At 61.1% G+C, this 26,730-nt stretch overlaps 4 protein-coding genes across 4 annotated transcripts; all 4 read left to right on the plus strand.

Annotated features, from left to right (window-relative positions):
• Positions 1 to 637: 637 nt before the first annotated feature.
• LMXM_33_0470 (conserved hypothetical protein) lies at positions 638 to 2,788 on the plus strand (the record flags this gene model as incomplete). The annotated part of the gene is made up of 1 exon (XM_003878583.1): positions 638 to 2,788. One exon carries the CDS (start codon positions 638 to 640, stop codon positions 2,786 to 2,788), a length of 2,151 nt encoding a protein of 716 aa, XP_003878632.1.
• A 4,447-nt stretch (positions 2,789 to 7,235) lies between these two features.
• LMXM_33_0480 (putative calcium channel protein) lies at positions 7,236 to 14,879 on the plus strand (the record flags this gene model as incomplete). Its single annotated transcript, XM_003878584.1, has 1 exon — positions 7,236 to 14,879. One exon carries the CDS (start codon positions 7,236 to 7,238, stop codon positions 14,877 to 14,879), a length of 7,644 nt encoding a protein of 2,547 aa, XP_003878633.1.
• Positions 14,880 to 16,760: 1,881 nt separating this feature from the next.
• Positions 16,761 to 19,373, plus strand: LMXM_33_0490 (putative importin beta-1 subunit; the record flags this gene model as incomplete). Its single annotated transcript, XM_003878585.1, has 1 exon — positions 16,761 to 19,373. The coding sequence occupies one exon, from the start codon at positions 16,761 to 16,763 to the stop codon at positions 19,371 to 19,373; it is 2,613 nt and encodes an 870-aa protein (XP_003878634.1).
• Positions 19,374 to 23,926: 4,553 nt separating this feature from the next.
• Positions 23,927 to 24,700, plus strand: LMXM_33_0495 (splicing factor ptsr1 interacting protein,putative; the record flags this gene model as incomplete). Its single annotated transcript, XM_003878586.1, has 1 exon — positions 23,927 to 24,700. The coding sequence occupies one exon, from the start codon at positions 23,927 to 23,929 to the stop codon at positions 24,698 to 24,700; it is 774 nt and encodes a 257-aa protein (XP_003878635.1).
• Positions 24,701 to 26,730: the final 2,030 nt, after the last annotated feature.

Genomic DNA, 26,730 nt, shown 5'->3' on the forward strand with positions numbered 1-26,730 from the left:
GCGAAGTGCAGGAGAGCTGGTGGCTCCAACGGAAACACACACACACAAGGCCTCCCACCTCTGCCGCTGTTGGCCTCTCTCCATCCGACCTTCCCTCGTTCTTGTGCACACCTCTCCTCCCGTTTCTCTGTCACATCGCAATGGATGCAGCGAAAGTACATCTTCGTGACGTCTCCAACAGAGTTTGCATGTGTGCACACGACGCGTTGCAGCTGCTGCAAGCCGCGGAATACATAGAGGCAAGGCCAACGGACACAGAAAAACAAAGGGCACGGCGGTAGTGATCGCACGCGCGGAGAAACGCCACGACCTTCTGTCCTCCCCCTCCTCCCCAAACACACACACTCCTGCCCGCCATCTGTGCGGCATATACGCGGGAGAAGCGAGCCATCGTGCGCTGCGCGTCCGGCTTGTCGTGGAGCGCCACAAGACAAGCGCACACACCACCACCCCTCCCCCACCACCACCACCATCATTACCGCTCGTCTCCTCACGTACACGAGAACCTCTCTTGAGCTCTCTCTCTTGATCACCAGTCCACCACCGGTGCGACAGTGACGCTAATACGACGTTTGGAGGCTAAACAACCTAGATCTTTGACGCCGTCACCGCGTGCGGTTTGTCCTCCATATCCCCGATGTCGTACAGCGCGTATCAAGTGGCGGGCACTGCCGACCCGTTCCGTCCCACGCTGGAGATGTGCTTCCGCGGACATCGTCAAGGCGTGTGTAGTGTCGGCTTCCAACCCATCCTGTCGCCGTCTCCGCTCATTCCCAAGGTCGTGTCCGGCGGTGCCGATGGGGCGGTCATGTTGTGGGACGCAAAGGCCACCACCCGCACCATGCGGTTCATGGGGCATCGCGGTCCGGTGCTCGCTGTTGCCTGCAGCCCGCGTGCGAATCTGCTGGCGAGCGGCGGCCATGATGGATACGTGCGGCTCTGGATCCCCAACACGCGACGGACAACGGCGACGTACGGCCTCCACGCCGAGTCGGCGAACGACCGCAACTCATGCGGCTGGCGCGGTCACACCGGTGCGGCCCGCGCCGTCGTCTTTGCCCAAGACGGCTCTGACCACCTCTACACCGCGGGCAATGACAAGACGGTGAAGTGCTGGGACCTCAATTACGCCTCAAGCAGCCAGCACATCGGCGTCGGCCCGGGCAACAAATTCGTTGGAAGCTTCGCAGCACTGTCGTCCACGGGGCAGCACGGCACTGGGCACATGAACTGGGTGCGCACGGTGGCTGTGCAGAGCGCCTACACATCCTCTAGTTTCTTTCACTACATCGCCAGCGGCGGTGACGATCACGCCATTTGCGTGTGGGACACGCGCACTCGCGCACCAGTGCACATGCTGTTTGACTGCAGCGCCAGCGTGCATTCCCTGAGCTTTCACCCGGACGGCTACGTGTTGGCGAGCGGCGATGCCAGTGGCGCCGTGAACCTCTTTGACCTACGGCACACCTCATCCTCGTCATCCGCCGCCAACAGCTGGAACGGCCCATCAGCGCAGCGGCGCTTCTCAAGCCTCCTTCAGCACTACACAGGCGCGCACCCGGGCGGGGTGCAGTGCGTCGACTTTGCCCCCAATGGCGGCTGGCTCCTCTCGGCCGGCAACGACAGCACTGCGAAGCTGTGGGATGTGAAGCAGGTCTACCTCTACTGCACCCTCCAAGGGCATGAGGGGCTCGTCAAGTCATGCCACTTCTCGGAAGATGGTCGCTGGCTCGCCACAGGCGGCGGTGCTGACAAAACGATCCTCGTATGGCGGAGCGGCTTGGCGGAGAGAGCGGCAACGCGCGACTCAACTGCGGAGACCGCACTCACTACTGTTGGGAACAAGGACGCGGCACTGCCCGAGGTGACCCCTTCACCCAAGGTGTCCTTCGGTGCAGAAGCCCCTGCGGTGCGGTTTTCCTCGCCGATGGCGCAAGTCTCTCGCGACGTGGCCCGACGATGCAAGCTGCGAGACGACTTATTCCGCGTGCAGAATGGTATGAAAGGCACTCCAAAGGCGTCGGCATCTCAGTCTGGGAGCAGCGGTCCCACCAACGGTTGCAGAGGCGGCGGCAGCGACCCCCAAGTAAGCAGCAGTGCCGCTACTGGTGCAGCGAACGTCAGTGTCGGTGTCACAGCCGCCGCATCGCTGGGCCGCCCGCCTCTCTCCTCCCCAACGAGGAAGGAGCAGGCTGATACGCCCTCCGAGTCCTTCTCGCGCGACGTGGCGTACGTTGCCGATGCGAAGGCGTGGAACCGCGAAGATGCGGGAGAACGCTCCGTCGCCGCTCATGAACGCAGTTTTGAGCGAAGCGAGGAGCGACTCGACTATCTCGTCGCATCGGTCGCCGGCAGCAGCGGCGAAGTGGGCAACGCCCACTCACGGCAGCAGCCGGTCGTTGAGGGCGATACAACACGCGGCGGCACGAACACCTCGCATGAGCAGGAATCGCCGCCGGATAGCGTATATGGCAGTGCTCGAAGCGCCCTTGTTGCGGCAGAAGAGCGAGAGCAGGAGGCGTTGGTGGCGCAGGAACGCGCCTACCAGCGGCTGCAAGAGGACCGCATCACCCAGCAGCGCCTCGCGAATCTGGAAGAGGCGCTTGCGTCTCTGGCGGCGTACATGCAAACTCATCATCTGCAGCAGGCGAAGGAGATGCAGGAGGTGCGGGTGAAAAGTAGGGTGCAGGCCGACAAGTACGATGCCGATCTAGAAGACCTGAAGCACTTGATTACGCGGCGCACTGTCCCTGCGGCCGACACGCCCTCAGCGAATGGCACAGCCTGAACATGTCAACGGAAGAGGTTGGGGCACAGGGGCAGAGGTGCGACTGCTTTCCTTGAGCATCGTCGTGGGCGGCCGGCGTAGCTGCTTGCGTTTTTTTTTGGGCTTCGACATTGGTAGCCGCGTGTCTTCGCTGCGGCGACGGCGACGCCTTTATCCATTTTCGGAGCTTGGCCTCCTCCAGCGCGGGGCCCAGTGTGCAAGGGTTCTTAGATCAAGCACTCGATCGTGCGTGCGCGGCCTTGTGCAAGTGGGTGGCGCGCCTTTGTCCTCCGCCCTCCCTCTGCCCTTTTCCTCTTGCCCTTCGCCACTGTCGACTCGGTGGGTTCGGCGTGGGTTCACATACGCGCCCAGGCGCTCTTTTCCTTCGGCTCGCGCCGCCTCCTCAGTCCGTTACTCGCAGCTCTCTTACACCCCTGGTACCGCTCTGTCATCACCGTTTTAGCAGAAGTGTATAGATCTACATATGTATGCGGCTGATGTCGTGCGTGCGTCTTGCTGCCGCGAGCGGCTCCTCCATCAACGCACGACGGCAGGAGGGCTGCCATGGAGAGAGGCGCGCACCCAAGCAGCGGGAATAAGATGCCAGGGAACTCTCGCGCCAGTCACCTGCGCATTTCGTCTGCCTTCGCCCTCCCCTCCCCTCCTGACGCCCTCTCCCGACCCCGGACAGGCGCTGAGGCAAGCTCGAGCATGCACTCTTGCCGTGATGCGCCCTATGCCCTCTTCCCTCAACCTTCTTGTTTTTTTCTCCCCCCCCCTTTCTGCGGCGCACGCACATGAACAAATCTGGAATTTATAAGGCAGTGGCCGACAACGAGGCCCCGACGCCGGGGGACTGGCACCCCTCTTCAGGGGCTTGGCCAAGCAGGACCCTCACTGACTTCGCCACGCAACCGCAGTCCATCAGGGCCCTGCTTGACAAGTTGCACATGAAAAGCAGCGCCTTTCTCCTGGACAAGTCTCTCCACGTCAAGTACGTTGACCGCTTGAGTGGAAAAGTGCCCCGTGAGGCGGTCTTGCACAGGCGCGCGTCGACGACGCCGACGGGACCCAGCGCGGTTGAGGCAGTCCCCAGGATAGCTCCGCCCGACTGCAACGCTGCTCAGACCCCGCGCCTGCTGCACAACCTACCGTGGATCCTGACAGCAGCACCGGTGCGAGCGGCGGCGTACTTGCTATTCACGTCGTGCACTCTACTGGGATTATGCCTAGTGGGTGGAGCGCGGCCCAGCCACAGAAACGCCAGTTTCTAGGTCCGTTCTCGATGGTCTCTCTGGAGGTGCAAGCACTGCAGGAATGGCGGCAGTCCCCCATCCTGCCGCTGCGACCGGCGTCGGCCACTTACGCCCAGCAAGTGCGACGGGAGCATTTCTGGCTCGCATCCAAGCATTAATGGCGTGTCTTTGAACACGCTGCGACCCCACCGCCATGGCCGAACTGAAAGTGGGGACATTATGAAACGGCAGCTGGTGCCACGCGCTCAGTCAAGGAGGGGGAGGTGATAAGAAGCACTGCTGTAGGCACCCTCTGCGCTCACCGTCACCTGAGCCGCTCATCGGCGCTTACAGACGGCCAGTGCACAAATCACATCTTCGTGGATGTCGAGGCGGCGAAGAACTGCCCGCCATCTCGCGGATAGTTGGGTGCCAGTGTCAGGAAGGGGGGGCGGTACTTGCATGGGTAGGTGAGGTGTATCATGCGTACGTGTCCCTTACTGGGTTGGCATCGTGCACCCCACCGCACCCCCCCCTCCATCCTCCTCCGTTCGCTTACCCTTGGCGTATGCGCACAAGCGCGTGCTTCTACATCGACAAAGGGAGCGGACATTTTTGGAGTGGGAGGCGACATCGATCCCCCGAAAAAAGCTACTGAAAAGGGAAGGGCGACATGAAGGCACGCCAGACACCCCAGCATCTTCTCGCCCTCCTCAACGCGGACGACACAGGCGCGGTTGCTCTTCCCTCATGCTTGCCCTCGCGGGTGGAGTATAGTGCAAAACGTGAGAGATGACGTCTGTGGCCGACTCCCCTTCTTCCCCTCCTCGCGCACCCCAACCTCCCTTGCTCTCACTCTTCCTGCGTTTTCTGCCGAGACTTCCCATCGTACACACGGACACCACACCACCACCACCACCACACGCTCGAGCACAGCAGCAGAGGTGGCACGATCACTTGCACTTGTAGATCTATTTTCTTTTGTTTTGTTTTTTTTCTTTTTTTGGAAGCGAAGGCGTGTCGTTGTGCGAGTGCACGGATCACACCGTCCTCGTCCTCGTCTGAGTCCCCCCCTCTCCCTTGCCAACTCAGGACAGTGTTCCGGCTCTCTTGCCGTCGGTCACTTGACTTCTTGTTCCGTGTGGTTTGGGTTTACTGGTGTCTCGCTCTCGTGTGCGTGTGAGTAAAGTGGGCGAGTCTGCTCTTGTTGTTGCGCTTTCCGTTACTGGCTGCTTGCTGCTGCCCAGATCACCACCTCTGTTTCGCTTCTGAGCTACTCAGCGGCGCCTAATCTCGTCTTCCCGGGTCCTTCCCTTCCCCTCCGGCAGCTCGACCTCGCCACAACCCCCGGACTGGCAGTGCTTCCGCGTTGCTCGATGAGTCAGTTGGCCCACCCGCCCTCTCCGCTGCTTCCCTCAACTTGCGTTTTTCTCTTGTGAACACCAGAGTTGTAGAGCTGTGACGTGCAGGGCACGCGCAATAAACGACGGAAGCGGAGGCCACGACGCCCAGCGCCGCACACGCCACCACTTGGGAGGAACCGTTAGGAGAAGGGGGCGTGACTCAGTGCAGGCACGCGTGCACATATATATATATATACATCTACCTGCGGAGCAGCATCAACTACGGAGCCGCCCAAAACCTCGTGTTCTCCCTCGGCTCGCTATTCGTGACCTCTTATTTTCTAGGTGAAGCGGCCCCTTTCCGTTTGAAGGAGTGGCTGTCTGCTCGACGGCGTACATTGTTGTGTGTGTTGTATGTGGTTTGTGTGGTGTGGTGTGCCTGCTGACGCACGCATCTCTCGTTCTCGCTGCTCTGTTGTCATTCGCTTTATCGTTTTCGCTTTTTTCTCCGTGTTTGCCTCCTCTTAGAATCATCCGCGCACTGCTCAGGTCCCTCCCCCCCCCGTCACCGCCGTCGCCTCTTTCGTCTGCTTGCGTCTGCTGTTGTTTTTCTGCCCGACGCCCCCGCCTTCTTCACCACGCCACTCCTTTCCCCACCCACCAAGTCCACGTCACATTGTTGCCTACCTTGGTGCTCTAGTAAGCACACACACACAGGGTCGTGCCGTGCCTGGCATTCACGTTGCTGTGTTTGGTGCATCATTGAGTCTTCTTGTGGGTGCGTGTGTAAAGCGATCGACGCGCGGTCGACTCCCCCCCCCCCGCCCCTCCCCTCCTCCAACGTGTCGTCCTCCAATCAGCTCAGACGGCAGCGGTGGAAGGGCGGACTCGACGTGCACGTTCGTACACAGACGCACGCACGGTGAGCACGAAACGACGGGAAAAGGAAACGCCGATCTCAAGGTCGTTTGCACGTGTGTTTCTCGAATCGGCGTTCTCTTCTCCGCCATCTTCTCCCTCCCCCTCAACAGTCATTGTATCGCAGTGGTGGTTCCCGCGCCCGCCCTCCCTTCCTCCCCCTCTTGCTCGCCCCGCCTTCTGGCTTCCTGGCCTTTGCGTGAGCGCGTGCTAAGGTATCGCGTCGGTTGCCTGCTCGCTGCGTGTGCTTCTTTTTCTTTGTGAGCATCTTTCTCCCCCTCCCCCTCACCCCCTCCCACCATCCTACCTCACATAGCCGCCACGCAGATGAGCTCGCTCAACAACAGTCGAGGGCAGCTGAACCCCCCTCATCATGAATCCATGTCAACCGTCAAGACACCAGCGACTCGCCGCGCCGACCCACATGACGACAGCACGATGCCGCTGAGCGGCACCATTCAGGGCTCTTACCCGCGACCAGCGCTGCCGCCGCCCCTACCACCGGTGCAACGCGGCTCTGCCGCCGCTACCGCAGTCGAGGACCCGGCTGCCCTCCCTCAGCCGAGCGCAACAGCCCTCAGCGGCGACCTTCCCGCTCTGCCGTCCCTGTCTCGCACAAGTCGCCCTTCGTCGACGAACGGCGCTCGGCAGCAGCAACCGGAGCAGCGGCCGGCGACGCCGATGGTGACCCCCCGTGGCGCCACTCCGGAGCTGCAGAGCACGACCATGAACGCCTCTGTCACCGCACGGCGCCCGCCAACAAACCCCCAGAGCCGCAACACGGCCAGCACGCCAGCACCACGCCCATCCTCGTCCCTCCGGGCGAAGGGCGCGACGGCGGAAGCGCCTCCATCGCGAGGGAGGTCCGGCGCCGAGGGGCTGTCCCGAAAGACATCCTCTGGCTCGCGCAGCAACAGCAGCCCCGGCGCCCCCACACCCGCGAGCAAGCGGGATGACGATGTCGAGGAGTTGATGGAGATTCCGCTGGCCCACACGCAGCCCATCGAGAAGTTCTTTGTCGAATACAATGGCGCCGCCGCAGAGCGGGAGGACGATGGGCAGCCACGCAATGATAATGAGGTGCTGCTGATGCAGTTTGCCGAGTACACCGATGACGACTCCTTTTTTTCGTCGAGCGACACGGTCATCGAGTGTGACCCGCAGCGCCTGCGCAGCGACCCACTTCGTCGGCGTGCGGTCGTGTCGGTGCAAAACACACTGCAGCTGCGCGCGCTCACCAACGGCAGGGTGCCAGAGGACATGGTGTGGAACAATGTCACGCGCACCTCATGGCTGTACCAGATCCACAATCGCGCTATCGCGCTGCAGCACACCTCCTTCTTTATCCTCCCTGCTTGCTGGACGCCGCGCGTAATAGTGTACAACGTCATGCACCACTGGCTGATGGAGATGTTCATCTTCCTCATGATCCTCGGCTACGCCATCTTCCAGGCGACGTGGGGCCGTTACACCGCCCCTCCTGGAGGCATGCACAAGCCGGACCACATTATCTGGGCTGATGTGTTCTACACGTGCCTACTGGGCTTTGAGATCATCGCGCGCCTCTTCGCAAGCGGCGGCATTCTGCACAAGCGCGCGTTCTTCCGCTCCCCGTGGCGCTGGCTGGACACGGCGGTGCTCGTGCTGAGCATCATGGAGTGCACGTGGTGGCAGGACCTCTGGAACTTCACGGCATGGCGACTCATTCGCACCATCAAGTGCCTCACATACGTTCCCGCCCCTGTGCGCATGAAGCTGCTCGCCAAGTCGCTCCTGCGCTCCACGAACCGGCTCATCTACGTGACCATTCTGCTCACGTACTTCATCTTCTTCTTTGGCCTGCTGGGGCTTCAGCTGTTTGTTGGCACGCTACACAGCCGCTGCGTCAACACCCTCACCGGCGCCGTCACGTCGCAGGTGTGCCGGAGCGTGGCGACCGGGCAATACGGCCTCTACTGGGGCCATCACTGTGGCGTATTCTACACCTGCCAGGCGGACGCCTTCCCGAATCCGCACTACGATTTCCGCAGCTTCGATGACGTTGGGCACGCGATGCTGTCCGTGTTCCAGATCATGACGTTTCAGGGCTGGAGCGGGCTGCTGCAAGAAACAAACGACGGGCTGGCGATGATGGCGTTCCTCTACTACTTCTTCACCATTCTCGTCTGCACGTGGATTGTGCCGTCCTTGTACCTCGGCGTCTTCCTCGAGAAGATGGACAAGACAAGCCGCCTGTTCGTGCTGAAGCAGCTGGACTTCTTCGATCATATGCTCACAGAGCAGCGCCAGCGCATGTCGTCCATGGTGCGCCTGAACGACTACGTCGAGCGCGATGAAAACGGTCTTGTGTCCCACTACCCAGCCTACACGCTCCAGCAGCAGGATGGCAAGCGCCTCACCAGCGACGACACCACCAGTGGCACCACAGACGACAAGAACATGAACGTGCACAGGATAAAGAGTCACCACCGCTCGATTCAGGCGACGAAGTGGACAGACGAGCAGCGCATTCAGTTGCAGCTGGCGCTCACGCGTCAGCGCGACGTCGCCGAGGAGGCAGAGCGCAAGCGTCAGCTGCAGCAGGCAGCCCTCGGCGACCTCATCGTCGAAGAGGACGGCGCGGGAAAACGGCAGGGTGCCTCTCCAGCCAGGGCAGCGTCCGGGCCGGCAACCCTGACCGAGACGTCCCTGCAGCCCACCAAGGAGCGCAGTGACTTTGCGCTCGGAGGTCGTGTTGGTGCCGTGCAGCACCACCCCGCTGCCTTCGCCATTGGCGACTCCCACCAGTCGAACCTCCCCTTTGCGGTTCGGCAAGAGGTGCAAGCGGAGCAGCTGCGCTTCCTGGACCCGTACACTAACGGTGCGAGCACCGCGAAGAACGACATGTACAACTCCGCCGCTGCCTTGCGCACCAATATGGACAAGTCGCACACCGCCGTGCCAGGTGGTGGCGCGGAGAGCGCTACCGTCCTGCACAGTCGCCCGGCGAGCAATGCGCGGCCCTTCACCAAGGCACCGTCGGCGCAGTCGATGAGTGTCATGGTGGCCCGCGAGGCTGCCGGCGTGGTGCCGCACCGCCGCTCAATCTCGGTGCACGGCGGAACGCTGTCGCGCACGTCGAGCATGAACGGTCGCAGCTCGTTGAACCGCCTGCACGCCTCAATGACGCAGATGCCGCAGGCGCCAACGCAGCAGGAGCAGACGGCGTACGTCATCAACGACCCCGAAGGCGGCGACTTCGACTACGCCAAGACGCTGGGGCAGAAGATCAACATCATCCGCAACATCGCCCATATGTTCACGGAAGGCTATCCGCGCATCATCTCGCAGTACCTTTGGGAGCACCGCATGATGCAGCACCGCTACGGGCTGACGCCACTGTCCTACACGAATAAGTACGAGGAAGAGGCCCTGCGCCGGCTGCGTCAGCGGCGCGCGCAGGAGCGCCGTGAGGAGCGGGAGGAGCTGCGCCGCAACGGCATGGGGCACCTCATCGATGACGACGACGACGATTCGCTGGCGGAGAAGCAGTGGATGCGCAAAGAGGGGCTGGTAGCGGGGAGCATGTCACCCATCCGCATGGCGCGCAACATCCGCGAGAACGCGCCGATCACCATCTTCAACTACATCATGTACTCTTTCATCATCGCCAACGCCGTCTTCAACGCGTCGCGCTTCGACACGATGCCGGACTACTGGGAGACGGGCACATTCATTGCCGGGGTCTGCTTCTCTGTGCTGTTCATGCTGGAGCTGCTCATCCGCCTCCTCGCCCTTGGCCCCGGCCCTTTCTTCACGGACATACTCATCCTGATCGAAGCGACGTTCGTGGTCATCTCGCTCTTCCAGCTCGGGTACACCAGGGCAAACACGACGTCGCTGTTCAACTGGGTGCGCTTCCTGCGGCTCTTCCGCGTCATACGGTGCCGCCCGCTGCGCCGCGTCTCACGGGTGCTCATCCACAGCTTCCCTGACATGGTCTATGCCCTTGTCTTCTTCACACTGTACATGTTTATGTGGCTGTTGCTGGGCATGAGCTTCTTCGGCAGCCGCATAGGTTGGATCGACTACAACACGAGCGACTACACCACCCGTGGCACATTCGAGACCTTCTCGCATGCAGCATACGCCGTGGCGCAGGCCTTCTCGGTGAACAGAGATCAGTGGCTCTACCTCTCGTGGTCTGGTATGCGGGTGCGTGGGGGCTACACGGTCATGTACTTCATCGCCACTGTCTGCGTCGCCTTCATCTTCCGCTTCTTCTTCATTGCGGTCATGACGTACGCATGGCAGGCGCAGCAGGAGAAGGAGGACTACTATTTCATGTCGGGCAGCAGTCACGGCCGCCATGGACGCCGCGGTCGCTTCGCGCGGCTGCCATTCTTCGACTTCAGCGTGTGGCGCTCCTTCAAGCACATTCACGGCGGCTTCGACCGGCGTGACGTGGCGCCCGACGAGATCTACTTCCTGAACGAAGACATGGCGCGCCAGCTGCGTCTCGTGGAGGCCAAGGACCGATACTACCGCGAGAACTATGGTCAGAAAAAGAGCGAGTGGGGAGACATGGGCGAGGGCAGCCAGATGGGTGGCTCGGACATGTACGGTCCAGATGGTGCGCTCGTCAACGGCCCGCAGTACGTCAACATCGGCGGCCGTCTGTACCGCCAGCCGAGTCTGCCATCGACGGAGATGGGCTTCTCGGTGGGCGGAACGCCACAGCACCGTGGGCAACTTCGCTTTGCACGACACTACCACGCCGTGCCAGCCACCACCTACGCCGCCGCGCAGCAGCAGAGGCCGGCGGGCGCACACAACGCATTACCAGACGAGGTCGAGGTCAGTCGGTCGCTCTCGCGACACAGCCACCGGAGCATGGTGAACCCGCTGCTGGCCAGTCGCCACAGCCTCTCCCCGGCGCGTCAAGGCACGAGCATCGGCGGCCCCAGTGTGGCTCGCGTGTCGGACTCCCTCGCAGAGGAACGGGCGAAGAACGCGAACATCAGCCTGGTACCGCGGCTGACGAAGCTGGGCAATGCCCGCGCCGTCGTCTCCGGCGACGACGAGGCGACCGCTGACTACAGCACCCCCGAGGGCGGCGTGTCGGACGAAGACTTCGAGCATCTGCTCCTGCCCGGTCCCCGCCTACGCTACAAGAGCACCATGGATGAGGGACGTCGCGTATTCGAGACTTGTCTGGACTGCAACACGCACATGCAGATGCCGCTGCGCGCGCCGCCAGGTGTGGCGCAGCGCACCGCCGAGGAGCTGCACGCGGAGCACTGCCACATGGCGGCGGTGCGTAGCTCGCAGCAGCTAGTGCTAAACGCGCTGATCGGGTACGCAAGGATGCAGGCCGACCACGAGGTGACCCCCACCAAGCGGATGGTGGAGGTGGTGCTGGGGCAGGCCTGGAGCTGCGGCATGCTGCTCTTCGACACGATTGAGAACCTGTCTTGCATGGACCTGCCAGAGCAGGACCGGACGTGGGACCGCATGCTGGAGGCGCTGGAGATGCAACAGTGGCTACTGGGACTGCACGTCGGCGAGGAGCAGGTCGGCCGTGCCACGCTGGCCTACATCCTGGCGAACCAGCAGAGGCAGGAGGCACAGGTGCAGGGGAAGAGCTACAAGAACACCTGGGAGGACCGTGCCTTCTTTGTGCTCTCGCCCTCGAACCCGGTTCGGCTGGCGGTGTCGACTGTGGTTGGCTCGATGTGGTTTGAGATTGCCGTCCTGTGCGTCATCTATGCCGCCTCCATCTGCTTGGCTCTCTATGCGCCAAGTGAGGATAATCGCGACTTTGGCGGCAGCTACAACAGCGCCAAGTACAAGGCGCTGCACATCCTCGATGATATCTTCTCTATCATCTTTGTAGTGGAGATGGTTCTAAGGTGGATCAGCATGGGGGTCGTGCTGCCGGTCGGCCGCGCGTACTTCTGGCACCGGTGGAACATCTTTGATTTCTTCATCGTGATCATCTCTCTTGTGTCGTGGGGCAAGCCGGACATCTTTCTACGCTACCTGAAGGTGATGCGCTGCTTCCGCGTTCTGGGGCCGCTGCGGTACTGGAAGTGGGGCAGCAGCAGCATGTCGCACGTGGCGCGCACCATCTGGGACAGCATTCCGACCCTGGCAAACGTGTGCCTGCTCATGCTCATGAACTACATTGTGTGGGCCATCATCTTCGTCTCCATGTTCATGAACAAGTTCAACTACTGCAGCAACGCCAGCATCGTGAACGGCACGCAGTGCGTCGAGGAGGGGTACACGTGGGCGCCAACCCAGCGCAACTTCCGCAACTTCTACGAGAGCCTGTTGACAACCTTCGAAATCAGCACCGGGGCGGAGTGGATAGACGTCATATACAGCGCCGTCGACTCCCGCTCAGCGCTGCTGTCGCCGCTGCAGAACCAGCGCCCGTACCTTGGCCTGGTCTTCATCGCATACTACTACGTGTCGCACTTCATCTTCTTCACGCTGTTCATCTCAGCAGTGATCTACTGCTACATGCTCGCCAAGAGCGCCACGGAGGACGCGGTGGGGACGACGATCGAGCACCAGGTCTGGCTGCGCATGCAGGGCATGCTTTTTCGGCTGAAGCCCAAGCCGCAGCTTCTGCCCCTGGACACACGAGCCTCCCGCCTGGTCCACCTCCTGGTTTCGAATCGCTGGTTCGAGGCGTTCATGGGGCTCATTCTTGTCTTCAACATGCTGACCATGTCGCTCGAGTGGTACCAGATGAGCAGCACGCAGAAGACCACGCTGGACGTGTTCCAGTACATCTGGGTCGGCATCTTCACCCTCGAGGTGGTTCTGCGTTTCGTCGCGCACGGCCTGCGCTTCTTCACGCGCCGGGCCTACTGCTGGGATCTTCTGATCGTTATCCTCTCCTACATTCAGATTGGCCTCAACACCACAGCCGCCAACCAGGTGCCGTTCAACGTGAATGTGCTGCGCATGCTGCGAGTGGGTCGGGTGTTGCACCTCGTCCACCTCGCGCTGCCCTTCTCCACCCATCTGACACTCTTCCACGAGGTCCTGAAGGCGTCGGTGCCGGGGCTCATCAGCGTCACGTTCGTATACATGATCGCCGTGTACGTCTTCGCAATATTGGGCCTGCACTTCTTGGGCTACATCGTACCCTTCGGCGGCTACATCGATGATAAGTACAACAACTTCGGCACCTTTGTGAACGCGCTCATCATGGTGTTTCGACTATCCACCCTGCAGAACTGGGCGACGATGCTGCGAGGCAGCTTGGACCGTGGTTACTACTGCACCCGCGCCAGCAAGCGATGCGGTCCAACGGACTGGGCGCCGGTGTACTACATTCCCATTGTCATCTGCTTCTTCCTTCTGCTAAGTACCATGTACATGGCAGTCGTGCTGGACAAGTACGTCGCAGCCGTGCGCATCCACTCTGCTGTCACCCGTCTCGACGAGCTGCGCCGCTTCTGCCAGCTATGGTCGAAGAGGGATCCGAACGGCACCATGTGGCTGCCAAGCGCGGCGCTACCGGAGCTGCTGGAGGAGCTGCGTCTGCCGCTGGGTGTCAGTGACCGCCGCAACCGCGTTGAGGTAATGCAGCTGCTGCGGGAGTACAACATCCCTGACCACAACGGCCGTGTTTACTACTACGAGGTGCTGCTGCCGCTAGCGCGGCGCGTGATGGCCATCGCATTTCTCGAGGCGGACGACGCGCACACGGCCGGCAGCCAGGCCCCGAGAGACATTGCCTGGCACCTGTCAGAGCGCTCGCTCGGAGCACTGCCGGCATCCTATGGCACGGTGCAGCCAAGCAGCGTCACGGTAGCTGAGCATTACGCAGCCGCCCTCCTGCAGGCCGCTTTCCGCCGGGACCACGCGATGCGCAACTATTACATTGCCAAGTCAGAGCTATGGCGCCGCGGCAGGGCGGTCTGCGTTGAGCGCGGGCTGCCGCACGGCAACTTCGGGTTTGGCAAGACGCCGCTGGCGGGCCCAGACCCGCGCGAGGAGGGCGTACGCCGTGGCTTCAACATTCCGAAGGATGCCACCCTCGCCAACTCGGCCGGCGGCCGTGTCTACGCCGACCCTGTGGCGGTCCGCATTGCCGCAATGCGCGAGGCCATGGGCTCCCAGAAGCGCACCACTGATCAGGAGCCGCCAACGCTGCTGCCGGCGGTTTACCGCTCTGCGATTTACCCCGAAGAGAAGCGCTTTGGCCCCAACGCCCCTGGCGCCATCCGCCGCCACGAGCGTCGCGACGAGAAGCTGGAGCGGAAGCGGGCGCAGGAAGAATACGAGAGACAGATGTACGAGCGCAGCAGCCGGAGTTATCCGGCACGCACGGCTGGCGAGCACAAAGATAATGAAACCCTCACTGCCGAGGGCGCAGGCGACGTGGACGTGAGCTTAGCCTATAGCAAGGGCACCATGGAGTCGCATCCCGCGGCCCGCGGAAATCAATACAACTTAGATCCGACGGACGTTAACTACCAGCCTCCTCTCGGCACGAGTCCGGAGGAGCTGCGACAGGAAAAGATGGACCGTCGCCTCAACGCAGCCGCCACTGCCGCAACGGCCTCGGCGACGCTCAGTGGTATCTCGCCATCCACTACTCCCGAGCAGTACTAAGTCCGTTCCATGACCTCAGTCGCCCTCCTTGCAGGACGCAGTGCAAGGCGTACACGTACTCGTCTCTGCTCAGAGAACTCTGGAGGTGCGCCGGCACGGTTGGCCTCGTTGTTGTTGCAGCGCATGTTGCTGTTGGGCTGGCGCTGGTTGAGACCGCTGTTCTTTTGTTCCTCTTCCCGTTTGGCTAGGTGTTACGTCTCTCCTCCGTTCAAGGCTTCCCTGTAGCACAGGGCCTCCTTCTCCCCTTCCCCCTTCCCCCTCCTCCCTCCTCCCTTTGTTTTCCACCCTCCCACCCAGAGACGTGTCAGAGACTGTTGCGTCCCGTTCTCCTTCGGCTTCGCCCTCTCCTGCCATTTGGTGTGCGTGTGTGCGTATGTGTGTGTGTGTGTGTGTCGGCGCTTCTTTTATTTCGACTGCAGGTCACCACCCGCACACGCACACATACGCACACACGCACACAGGGGAGACGGCGAAGGTGACGCCGGTGGGTACTTTTCGTATGTATGTGTGCGTGTATGCCTCTTCTTTGTTTCTATGGTGCTATGTACGGATTTAGGCCCACGAATGATGGCGTGGGCTCATGTTGTCGTTGTAGAAGCCGTGCCCCCTCCCCTCCAGCTGTGGAGCAGGCACGCACAAGAACATCGCACACACACATATATATATATATCATGCCCGCACAAGCCGTGCACGCCCTCTTCGTGCGTGTGTGCCTGTACCTCACAGACGCACGGAGCAGAAATCGGAGAGGCGCCATTCGTGGAGAGGGAAGAGAGATCGCGCTTGCGCGGTTCAGTGTGTGTGCGGGCAGGAAATGATGGTGTTGGTGTCAGAGCGTGGGGTGCAACGAACGTGTTGTATGCCAGCAAAACGTCTTTGGCCACCACCGTTTCTCCGCCTTGCTTGTTGCTGCTTGGAAAGGCTCGCTCGTGCTCCAAAGTGCGCTGTAGGGCCGTCTTGCTGGAGCGGGAATCCAGGGAGAGCGCACTTGTGTCTGCGAGATGCCGCCACCAAACGCGTTGGCGTGTACTTCGCGCTGACTGGTGGCAAGCAAGTCTCAAGAATTCGCATAAAGCTCTCTCTCTTTCCCGGCTCGCACTGGCTGCACATGGCTACACACGTGAAGATGTGCACCATATGTCATTGCCATAACAGCATCGCTCCTCTCCTCTGCTGCCCTTTCTTCACCTCTCTGCCTCTGGCTGTCTCTCTCTCTATATATACACGAACTGCGTCGCTTGCTCGTGTGTGTGCGTGTGTGTTTGTGCATCCCGGCGTCGATGACGCGTCCATGGTCGACATGAACGCACGCGCAATCCGCGTGCTCGAAACCTTGAAAGAAGCCAACAAAAAAAAAGTAGACCGTAGCGCCTCGCTTGCACAGACCAATACTCAGACGAACATAGCGATCTCTCTCTCTCTCCCTATTATATGCACAAGCGCACACACGCTCGCGTACGAAGCAGTCCGGCACAGCGCACTCCGCTCCAACCTCTATCTGTACAAGTGTCCACATCGGCGCCTCGTACAGCAGTGGGGGTGGGTGGGGCGGAAAGCAGGAGCGCGGAAGACACGCACACGTCTCATCAGGAGTGGTTTGGGTTGTCTGTGGAGACTGCTCAGGCGCTGCAGGAGCGACGCTCGCGAGGGGAGTACCGTTGTGTGTGTGTGTGTGTGGGGAGGAGGGGTTTATCGCTGCTCGGGACGCACACGCTTTCCTCAGAGAGCTCTGTCACGCATACTTGCGCTCTCCCACACCCTAAAGAAGCGTGCGCCACCTCTACGGTGCGTGTGCGGGCTCGAATTTCTCTCTGTCGCTGTGTTGCGCTCTGCCGTTGAAGAGGCAAATCCATAAATAGGAAACGACGCAGGTCGGTCGTGATGGCGAACATTACGGACCTTCTCATGGCTCTGGGCAACCCGGAGCCGTCTATCCGGGTGCCCGCAGAGACCGCTGTGAACAATGCCAAGGAGACCGACCTCGCCACCTTCATGACGACAATGCTGCAGGAGTTCCGTGACGAAAACAAGCCGACCTTTGCCCGAAACATGGCGGGCACGTTGCTGAAGAATGCAGTGGCGCCATCCTTGCGAGAAGTGGCGGCACGGCACGCGCTGGAGGAACGCTGGCGTGCCCTGCCTGGGGATGTGCGGCTGCACATCAAGAATGAGGTTCTGAGTACTCTCGGCAGCCCCAATCGCGATGTGCGCACAGTCGCCGCCAACATCGTTGGCAGTCTGGCTCGTAGCGAGCTGCCTTCCGGGGAGTGGCCACAGCTGATGGGCATCCTTGTCGGCGCAGCGCAGTCTGCCTCGGAGCAACACCAGGAGGCAGCCCTCACCGCCATCGGCTACATTTGCGAGGAGGGCAAGGATCATGAGGAAGTGGAGCAGGCGCTGAAACCGAGCACGACAGACGTGCTCTCTGTGATTGTGCAGTGCATGGCAAGCACCAACGAGGATGTCAAGTTCAGCGCGACGAATGCCTTGTGCAACGCGATGGAGTACATCCACGACAACATGGACGTCCCGGAGCAACGCAGCTACCTCGTGACGGCGCTGTGTGAGACGGCGAAGTCGTGCACGACGGCGCGTACTCGAGAGCGCGCCATGGAGAGCTTGGTCAAGGTGGCGGAGCTCTACTACTCGACGCTGCCGGACTACATCGCGCGTCTCCACGAAATCACCACGAATGCAATTTTTCACGACGAGGAGGCGGTGGGCCTGCAGGCTATCCAGTTCTGGATCTCGATCTGCGAGCTGGAGCGGGACATGAAGGAGGGTGGCGACGTGCAGTCAAGCCTGAACTACAGCGCGCAGGGGCTCACGTTCCTTGTCGACATCTGCAAGCAGCTCCTCGTCCGGCAAGAAGAGGACCAGACGGAGGATGACTGGAACCTCTCCGTGGCCGGTGGCAAGCTGCTGCAGAGCCTCGCCGAGGCCGTCGGTATCCCCATCCAGCGGCCCGTGATGGATTTTGTGTACGCCAACATTAACAGCACAGAGTGGCGCAAACGCGAGGCATCCGTGATGGCGTTCGGGTGCATCATTGGAGTCCAGGAAACCGCGGCGCAGGAAGCCATTCAGGACACTGTGGCGCAGGCGGTCCCCGGTCTCATGGAGTACCTCCGCGACTCAAACGAGATGGTGGCGGACACAAGTGCGTGGGTGCTGGCGCTCGTGTGCGAGAACTTCGTCGACATCTTCCTGCAGACGCCCGATCTGCTGCAGCGCTTAATGAACGATGTCGGTCCGATGATCGGCGGCGACAACGCGCGCATGGGCGTTCGTGCGTGCCACATCGTCAACAACATCGCGCTGGCCTACGAGGAAGAGGAGGATCAGCAGACAAACGAAATTTCGCGCTACTACGGTGACCTTGTCGTCGTTCTTCTGCACGCCATCGACCACGGGGCCACGAACGACTTCAAGAGCGCTGCTCAAGAGACGCTGAATGCCCTCGTAGACGCGGCCGCGAACGACTGCTGCAGCGCCTACCTAATTCAATTGCCTCAAGAACTGCTAGCACGCATGGGCCCGCAGCTCAACACGCTGCGGCAGTCCAGCGGCGACAACATTGAAGCGGAGGCGATGATGGGCCTGCTCTGCGGTGCGCTCTCGGCCCTTGCGCGCAAGCTGGGTCAGAGCTTTATGCCATTCCTAGACACTTCCATGCAAGCCCTCATTCAGGTGATCGAGCTCCCCACCGACTACGTGCAACAGGAGGCACTGGTGGCCATTGGCAGTATCGCCTACGTTGCCAAGGAGCAACTGGCGCCCTACCTGGCGAAGGTCATTCCGCACGTACTGAAGTACTTGCAGGCCTTCGACGAACCGGACAGCATCTACGGTGTGGTGGCTGCGGTGGGCGACCTCAGTCTCTCCTGCCGCCTCTCGCTGCTGCCCTTCGAGTCCGATATCATGAACACCCTGTACGTCAACCTCACGAACACCGAGGTGGATCGTGAGCTCAAGTGCTCGTTTCTCAGCTGCTTTAGCGACTTTATCCTCAACGTGCTGGGCAGCGAGCGTTTCAAGCCGTACATGGCCGCGCTGCTGCCGCTGGTGGACCAACTCTTCCGCGCCAGCTGCGAGATCGACATCCGCGGTGACCCAGAAGGCGAGGAGTACGTGATGAGCCTCTGGGAGACGACCGCCTCCTTCTACTCCTCCGTCACCCAGTGCTTCAAGAGCAGTGACGTGGATGCCTTGGCCCCGTACCTGGCAAACATTTTGAGCTTTGCCCTTCACGCCGCCACGAACGCCGGCGAGTTCGAGGAGACGCAGATGGCGGCACTCATGGTCATTGGTGACATGGCATCGGTGCTGCGCCACGTACCCGATCCGCAGATGCGGGCGCAGGCGAAGCAGGCGCTGCTGGCAGACGCCGTGAACGGCGCTCTGAACCAAGCGCTGTGCAGCAGTACCTCTGAGGACAACAAGAAGCAGCTAAAGTGGATCCGGAATCAGCTGAGTCACCTCCAACGCTCATGATCGCCCCCCCCCCACGCGCGGGGTGGCGCGGTGCTTCTCTCTGCACACATGACTGTGTCGGAGTGTGCATATTTTCGGGCCCTTGCATCGGACGCACACGCGGGCCGGAAGGTGGGCATCCGTGTTGTCCACCGCCATCCTCATAGAAGAGACTCTTGTGCGGGCAAGCGACCACCGCCACGCTTTGTGCACACATTCGGCAGTGAGCGCGTGCGCATGTGCGCGTTCCCTATACGTACTCAAGGCATTACTGTTCGTGCAACCTATGCGAGCGTGCTTGCCTGCTCGTCGTCTTATCCCTCTCGCTCGCTCTCCGTGTACGTCTGAGTGGTTGACGTCTTTGTCTCAGAAGTTAAGGAGCCGTCCCCCTCCCTCCCTCCCTTAACATGAGCGGCCCAACACCGCTAATAAGCTAAGAGGGTCTGAAGGACCCCCCCCCCAAGTCGCTGGTACTCGCTGGCGTCTGTCTGTCTGTCTGTGTGTGTGTGTGCGTGTCAGTGAGCGTTTTGTCCTCGTTGTTGTTTTCTGCGCCCCATGGGCATGGCGCCCCACCGCCCAACGTGGAACCAAAGCGGAGAGGGGTGATGCTCGCGCGCCGGCGGCTTCTTGGCCGTGCGCGCCATGGTGGGGTTTGACGTGTTTTTATGCGTGTGATGGTGATGGTGGTGGATGGCGTCTAATGATGGCCCGCTGAGCACTGCGTGTGTGTGTGTGTGTCGTCCGTCTCATGGAATATGCAGCAGCCTTGCTCACCAGCATTCGTGGCACCGTCTGCGTGCTTGAGGAAGCACATAACACACAGCCACAGTCGACACAGATGAACGTTGCCCCACCGTCGAACTCTTTCAGTGCCGCCTCCTTCAGCTGCGCCGCTGCATGTGCTCCCACTCGGCCGCTCCCCAGAATCTCTACCAACTGATTATCAAACATAGCACATGCCACATGGCACAACTCTTGAGGGGTGATATGGGGGTGCGGCATTGCGCTCCTCCTCCCCTACACACCCCGCCCTCCCCTTTGCTTCACTCTCTCACTCCACCCGGAGGAAGAACACCCTCGCCTGTGCATCCCCACTTCCCTCCCGCCCCGCTCTGTGTGGCAACACATATGAGCGAGAGGGCGCATCGCCTCGTTTGCCCCCCCCGCGTGTTTCTCACCCTCGTGTTTGTCACTTCTGCCGATCTTTCCTTTCCCGAGTCCCTTAGCACACACACGCACATACAGTCGAAGATGCACAGCCGACGTCGCCTATAGTCGCCTGCCATTCAGACACGAGGCGCTTGCCGGGCGGGAGCGGCTGCCGGCGAGTCCTCGCGATGGTCCTCACAGAGCCCGCCGCGCCTTCTTCTGTGCCAAACTGGCGCCACACACAAGGCTGCAACCCACCCGGGCACCACCGGACTCCCTCGGCCCGTCTCGACTGCCTCACCGCTCTCATCAAAGTGGACCGCGACAACGGGGCGAAGCGTCCCCTTCCCCAATTACGACACCGCCGTTCCATACATGGTCCTGTCCGTCACGATGGAGACCCTGATGGTGTTGTTCATGTGCATGACCACCGTGCACATACGCCACGCTGTGCACGTGCAAAACGGCGCCGTACCCCACATGATGCCTTCCTGGACGCCGTCGTTGCTGCCTTCCACTTGACACAGCACGTGCGCGTGATGCGGAGGCCCGGCAACTGTTGCTACGTCGCCGCGCTCGCGATGATAACAGTCCGACGCTTCGAGCAGGAGAGCGTCGCGGAACCCCCGTCCCCGGTTACACAGGAGCAGAAGGACGGCGCACAGGCGCACACCCCTCGAGGAAAGGACCCCGCGGGCCGTCTGTTTCTCGGAATGGCGTGGGTGTTTGCAGCTCGCCGACGGCCTTGCCTACACGAGGCATCCGCTTCACAACAGAAGACCCTCGCCCCCCCCGCCATAACCCAGAATAAGAACAGGAGGGCGTGGAAACACGGTGGGCGGCTGGCGATGGCGCTGTCCTCCTGACGACTCAGGGCGGCAAAAGTGTGCTTGTATCGGTGGCCCGCACTCGGTACCGCCAGGCTCGCCAGATACCTGGGCTATGGGCTCCAACTCGCAGCGGAGAAGAACGCCGCATTGGGTGCGCAGCTCGTGCGTGAGACTTGGGCTCGTATTGAGGACTTTGGCGCCACCGCTCCCCCCCCCCTCCGCAGCAGCCCAGAGAGGCGACATTTTGGCCCGTGCGCACGAGCGTGCGTGTCTCATGGCAAAGCGTTCGGCACACTTTCAGCCACGTGCTGCGTCAACTCGTCCAGAAGGGGGATTCACGATTGGGGCAAAGTTTGCGTTGGTGGCGGACCATCACACACACACACATACTTCCCCATCCTGCATGCCCCCCCCCAAAGCAGCTGAATGGGGTTTTAGCGGCAGTGGGTGTGGGTCTGGCGCTGAACACGCTGGGGGCGTACATGGGCGGCTTGGTTCTACGAGCGGCGCATCGACGTTGTGTTCCTGCTACACAGCCGAGTTTGTCTCTTGTCCGCTCGCATGTAAAGGACGTGGCGTTGCCGCTTGTGAGCGGCACCCTTACCCCGCTGTGTGAGGGCCGGAGAGGAGGTCGCAGAACGCCTGTCGGAGGAGCGAAATTCGTTGCAGAATTACGATGGGGTGTTCAGGGCCTTGCCACAGCGAATCCTCTCACGCAATGCAGCGGAGGCCTCAGGGAGCACCGACGAAGCATGCGTGTGGCCAACTCTTTCCCTTATCCCCTCTCCTCGTCCTCCTCTCGTTGTGTAGTGGGTTCGGTAAGTGAAAATGGGATGGCGATCGCTCGTCTGATCCGGCCAGCCTATGGCCGCACCGTTGTCCTACGCCGTCTTGCGCACCCGCCCTTTTTTCTTTCCATTCTTCTCTCCTATCCGTGTCTTGTCTGAGTTTCTCTCAGACACGTGCCGCTTTCTTCGCGCTTCGGCGCACACACCTCCTCCCAACTCCCTTCCCTTTTGTTGTATTGGTCATTGATTGGTCCATCTCCATCGCCGCCTCGATTCTCTCGCCCTCCCTCCGCAATCCCTTGAACCTTCGTCGCCTGGTTACTCGCCCAGCACCATCTTGCTGCGCCACATCCGCTCTCCAGCAGCGCGACAGGCTGTGTGAGGGGAGATGTGCGCATGACCCCCCCCCGTGGAAGTCCAACGCACACAAGCACACATGGTTTGTTTGGTGACTCTTGGCGTGTATGTGTGCGCGGGTTTGCTGAGAGGTGGTCCTCGATCTTTTGGAGGCTGTGATCGTGACATGTCTTCCCTTCCTCTCTCCTCTACCCGCTTGACGCCTCCCTCTGCGACCCCTTCGCCGTCTTACTCCATGCTGATGAGGAGATGTGCAACCGGAGCAGGAGGAGGGCGAAGGCATGCAGGGAGGCAGCGCACGGCAACGTGGTGCGGGACCCAGAGAAAACATAGCTTTGTTTTTTTGTGGATCGGCCGTCGCCTCTGTGAGGCGTCACTGAGCCAACTCTTTTTGGCGCTCATGGTATTTTTTTGCTGTTTCCGTTGCCCGCTCCCTTTTGGGATTACTCACGTACCCCCTCCCCCCTTCCCCTCCTCCCCCCACACACACCTCCTCATGTGGTGATGGTGCCACGTTTGTGTGGGGCGCAGGTTTTCTTGCGTCCCCCCGCGGCTGCGGTGGCGTCACGTGTCCTTTACGGTGTGGTTGGCCCAGTGCGAATTGGGACTGGAGAGGCCTCGAATCGTTACACGGGCGGCCCCCCCCTTTGATCCCTTTCTTTACTGCGTCGCGCATTCACGCAAAGGGAGAGGGGAGGGGGAGGGGGTCCATCTCACTGCGACACTCCATATGATGTAAACGAAAACATAAGTACGCACCTGGCTTAGAGTGGGGACCGTGTCGTTTCCTTGGCGGACGTCGTTCTTTCATCGGCGCTCGCTCATGCACAGCACAGGCAGACCGGCACTGTGTGTGCACGTTTGTGGTCGGCCCACCTCTCCATCCATCTGCCTCTCTGGTTGAGAAATACCGCTACCTTGGGTAGAGCCCCTTCTGGTGCCGCCACGGCACGTTGGTGCACGGCTCTGCTCCCCTGAGCGCCCAACGCGGCACGCCTCCTCCCCTCTCTCGCAAAGGCAGCCATGGATATTATGTCCTTCGCTCTCTCGTTACTTCCACCTTCGTCTGCAATCATCACCCTCGGTCAGTGTGTCGTTTAATGGCGTGTGCATCGACTGCCAGCAACCACCGGTGCGGGCGCGCTTTTTCTCCTACGCTAAGGGATTCTTTGTAGCTTTGTGCTACCGCCGTTGCGGTCGCGACAAGAGCCCACGCACGGCTACTGCGGCTCTCTCCCGCCTATTCATCCTCCCTCACTTCCTTTTCGCCCAAGCTGTGCTGCGACGGTGAAGTGTGCGCGTGTGGTGTACTGCTTTGCCTGTATGCTTCCCTGAACTGAAGCCGTCTAGTACGCCTCCATCGTGATCGGTAACGTGTTGCACGCACACGTGAACACAGACAGTCAGCCGCAACACGGACTGCTCGGTCCGTCCCACCACAGCTACAAAAATGGATGTGATTCCGCCCGAGTACGACCCGGTGACTCGAGAACGCGTGTATCGGCAGGAGTGGCTCGAATACTTTCACTACATCGGCTTTGAGACAGCGATACGTGATTACCCGGCTGAGTATCGCGCCCTCTTCCCTCGTGGACATCACAAGCCGCCAGCCATGCCGCCTCCGCTGCCCGTCGGGGGTACGAAGTCTCAGACGGCACCCACCTCCGCAACCGCAGCAAACATGTTCATTGCCGATGATGATGACAAGGAGGTCGGTAAAGGCAGTGACACGGAAGATGACTGGTCCTCGCTCATCTCTTCATCCTCATCTTCCGCAGCCTCGACGCCGCGCGATGCACCCCGCGAGGACGCGCGAGCCGAAAATGTTGAGCGGACGGCTCGCGACGAGCGCAGCAGTCGCCGGCAGACGTCGAGTCGCCATGATGACCGCCACCACTCAAGCCGACGCCACCGCGACCGAGACAGTGATGAGCGTCGGCGGCGACACCATAGCGACGAGGAGGAGCGACGGCATCGGCACCGGCATCACAGTTCTCGAGGAAGCGATTATCACCACAGCACCAGCAGTGGCACAAGCCGCCGCCGCAGACGCTCTGGTGACCGAGATGGCCGTGACGGTCGTCGCTCGTCACGTGTGCACAGCAGCGAGGAAAGTAGTCGCCGCTATCGCAGAGAGACGACCAGCGGCAGCTCGCGCACTCATGCCTACGAGGACCGTCGTGAGGATGCGCTACGCCGTCGCGATAACGCCTATAGGCGCTAGCGCCACCAGTTTCTCACGTGTTTGTTTCTCCTCTGTTCCTACGCGAGCAGTCCCGTCATAACCGAGAGGATCGCAGCATGGGCGGACAACCACGCGGGCAGCGAGTGCGCTCTTCTCTGTCCTCCCCTCCCCTCCCCTCGCGCGTTAGATTTGCCGGCTCGTCACAAACACACACACACATGCACTCACGCACACTCCCCCTCCAACCCACCCACCCGCCTCCCGCGCCCGACTAATCCTCCACGACGACAAGTCTCGATGGGTGTTTTTCCTTTCTTTTTTGCCATCATAGTTTCGGATGCGCACGATGTGCGTGCGTCTGTGTGTGTGTGTGTGTGTGTGTGTGTGTGTGTGTGTGTGTGTGTGTGTGTGTGTGTGTGTGTGTGTGTGTGTGTGTGTGTGTGTGTGTGTGTGTATGTGTGGCATGCGGCGCCTCCTTGCGGCGGCGGCGACGGCATTGGAGGTAAGTTGGTGTGGGGTATACATCCCCCTGTTCTGCCCTAAAGAGCTCGAAATACGCCTACAAGTATCGGCACCTGTCCACCTTCTGCGCAGCTTTTCGCGATGCACCGACTGGAGCGGACGCGCGAGTAAGCAGACCACTACAGAGCTCGTTTCTGTTGAAAAGAGATGCCCTTCGGTGCAGCGCGCAGGAGGGCCGCTGCACTACTCCATCGTCATGAGTACCTTTCTTCCCGTTCATGAGGATGATCTGCCCTCCGGCTCGGGTGAGCAACCGGCAGTCCTGTTTAACCGCCACGGGAGCGCGCCTCTCTTTCCCGCGTGCGCCACGGAGAACACCTCATCGTCCTCAGCCTTTTCTCCCCTGCTGCTCCCTCTCTCCCCCCCGCCATCGTCTATGTGCCCGCCGTCATTTTCGGCGCCGCAGCCATCGACCCTCTTTTTTTTGGAACGGGTTCATATCTTCTTTATATATATATGTGTGTGTGTACGTCTGAAGCTCCGCTCTGCTGTGCCGAAGACGTGCCTTGGGCTGGGAACGCTGCCGACCAACTCTCGCTCCCTCGCGCACTCTCCTCCTCCGTGCCTCCTTGTCTCCCTCCACAAGCCAGCAGGTGGGTGCTCCAGCACCTGCGGAACGTTTTGGACGCCCACAAGTCCGTCATGGTCACACTCCACGGATCCCACTCCACAACGGTCCCTCACGCACACGACAGGAACTATGTCGGAGAGGGATATCGTGTGTGTGCGTGGGGCTGCGGTCTTCACGGTGCAGAGACAGCGCCGCTTCCGTTGAGCTCCGATGGGCTGGTGCCGGAACCGCAGCTGAGCACGGGATTGTCGTGTATGGCCAAGCCTCGCGCGGCCTCACATTTTCGGGGCTCCAGACGAACTACGCCGGCTACCACTCACACACCATCAGCTTCAACGATTCGGAAAAGGGCGGACGTCCTGCACACGTGGGGATTCTGACTGGCGGATGGCTCCGATCACCATGCTGCTGAGGGAGGGGGTGCGGGTGTCGGAGGAGGGCATCCATCGCCTCGAGGCGGCTGCGAGCTGATTCATGGACAACCGCCCGCGCCCGCTGCCGGGGAAACGAAGCGGATGCTGCCATGGGACGAGTGGCGGCGGGTCTGGGAAGGCATGGATGCTGCCGCCTCTGGAGGAGCTCCATCGCGGACCGGCACACCCACGGGGGCGGGTCCGCGGGCGCTCTTCCGCATCCCCTTCTCCGTGCTCGGCGCGTGGCATGCACGCAAGGCGTCGCTGCAGGGCAGACACAGCGTGTGCCGGCTCGTGCTGGCAGCGGCATGGAAGGCTGAGCGGACAGATGCACCGCTGGTCCGCTGCTGGATATGAGAGAGCTGCTCGGTAAGCACTGCCCCCCCCCCGGTTTGCACTACTCGGCGGCCTCACTCTCCGCACCGACAGCGAGCATCTGCACGAGGCACCTCATCTGGGGACTGGCTCGCTGACGTGCCTCGTGCAGCGGACGAGCCACTACCGGCGCCGCGCCATGCCTCTGGGTGGTAACCGTGGATACCACGGCTGTGTGTGCATGGCAA

The sequence above is a fragment of the Leishmania mexicana genome, chromosome 33 (assembly GCF_000234665.1).
Source record: "Leishmania mexicana MHOM/GT/2001/U1103 complete genome, chromosome 33".
Lineage (NCBI taxonomy): Eukaryota > Euglenozoa > Kinetoplastea > Trypanosomatida > Trypanosomatidae > Leishmania > Leishmania mexicana.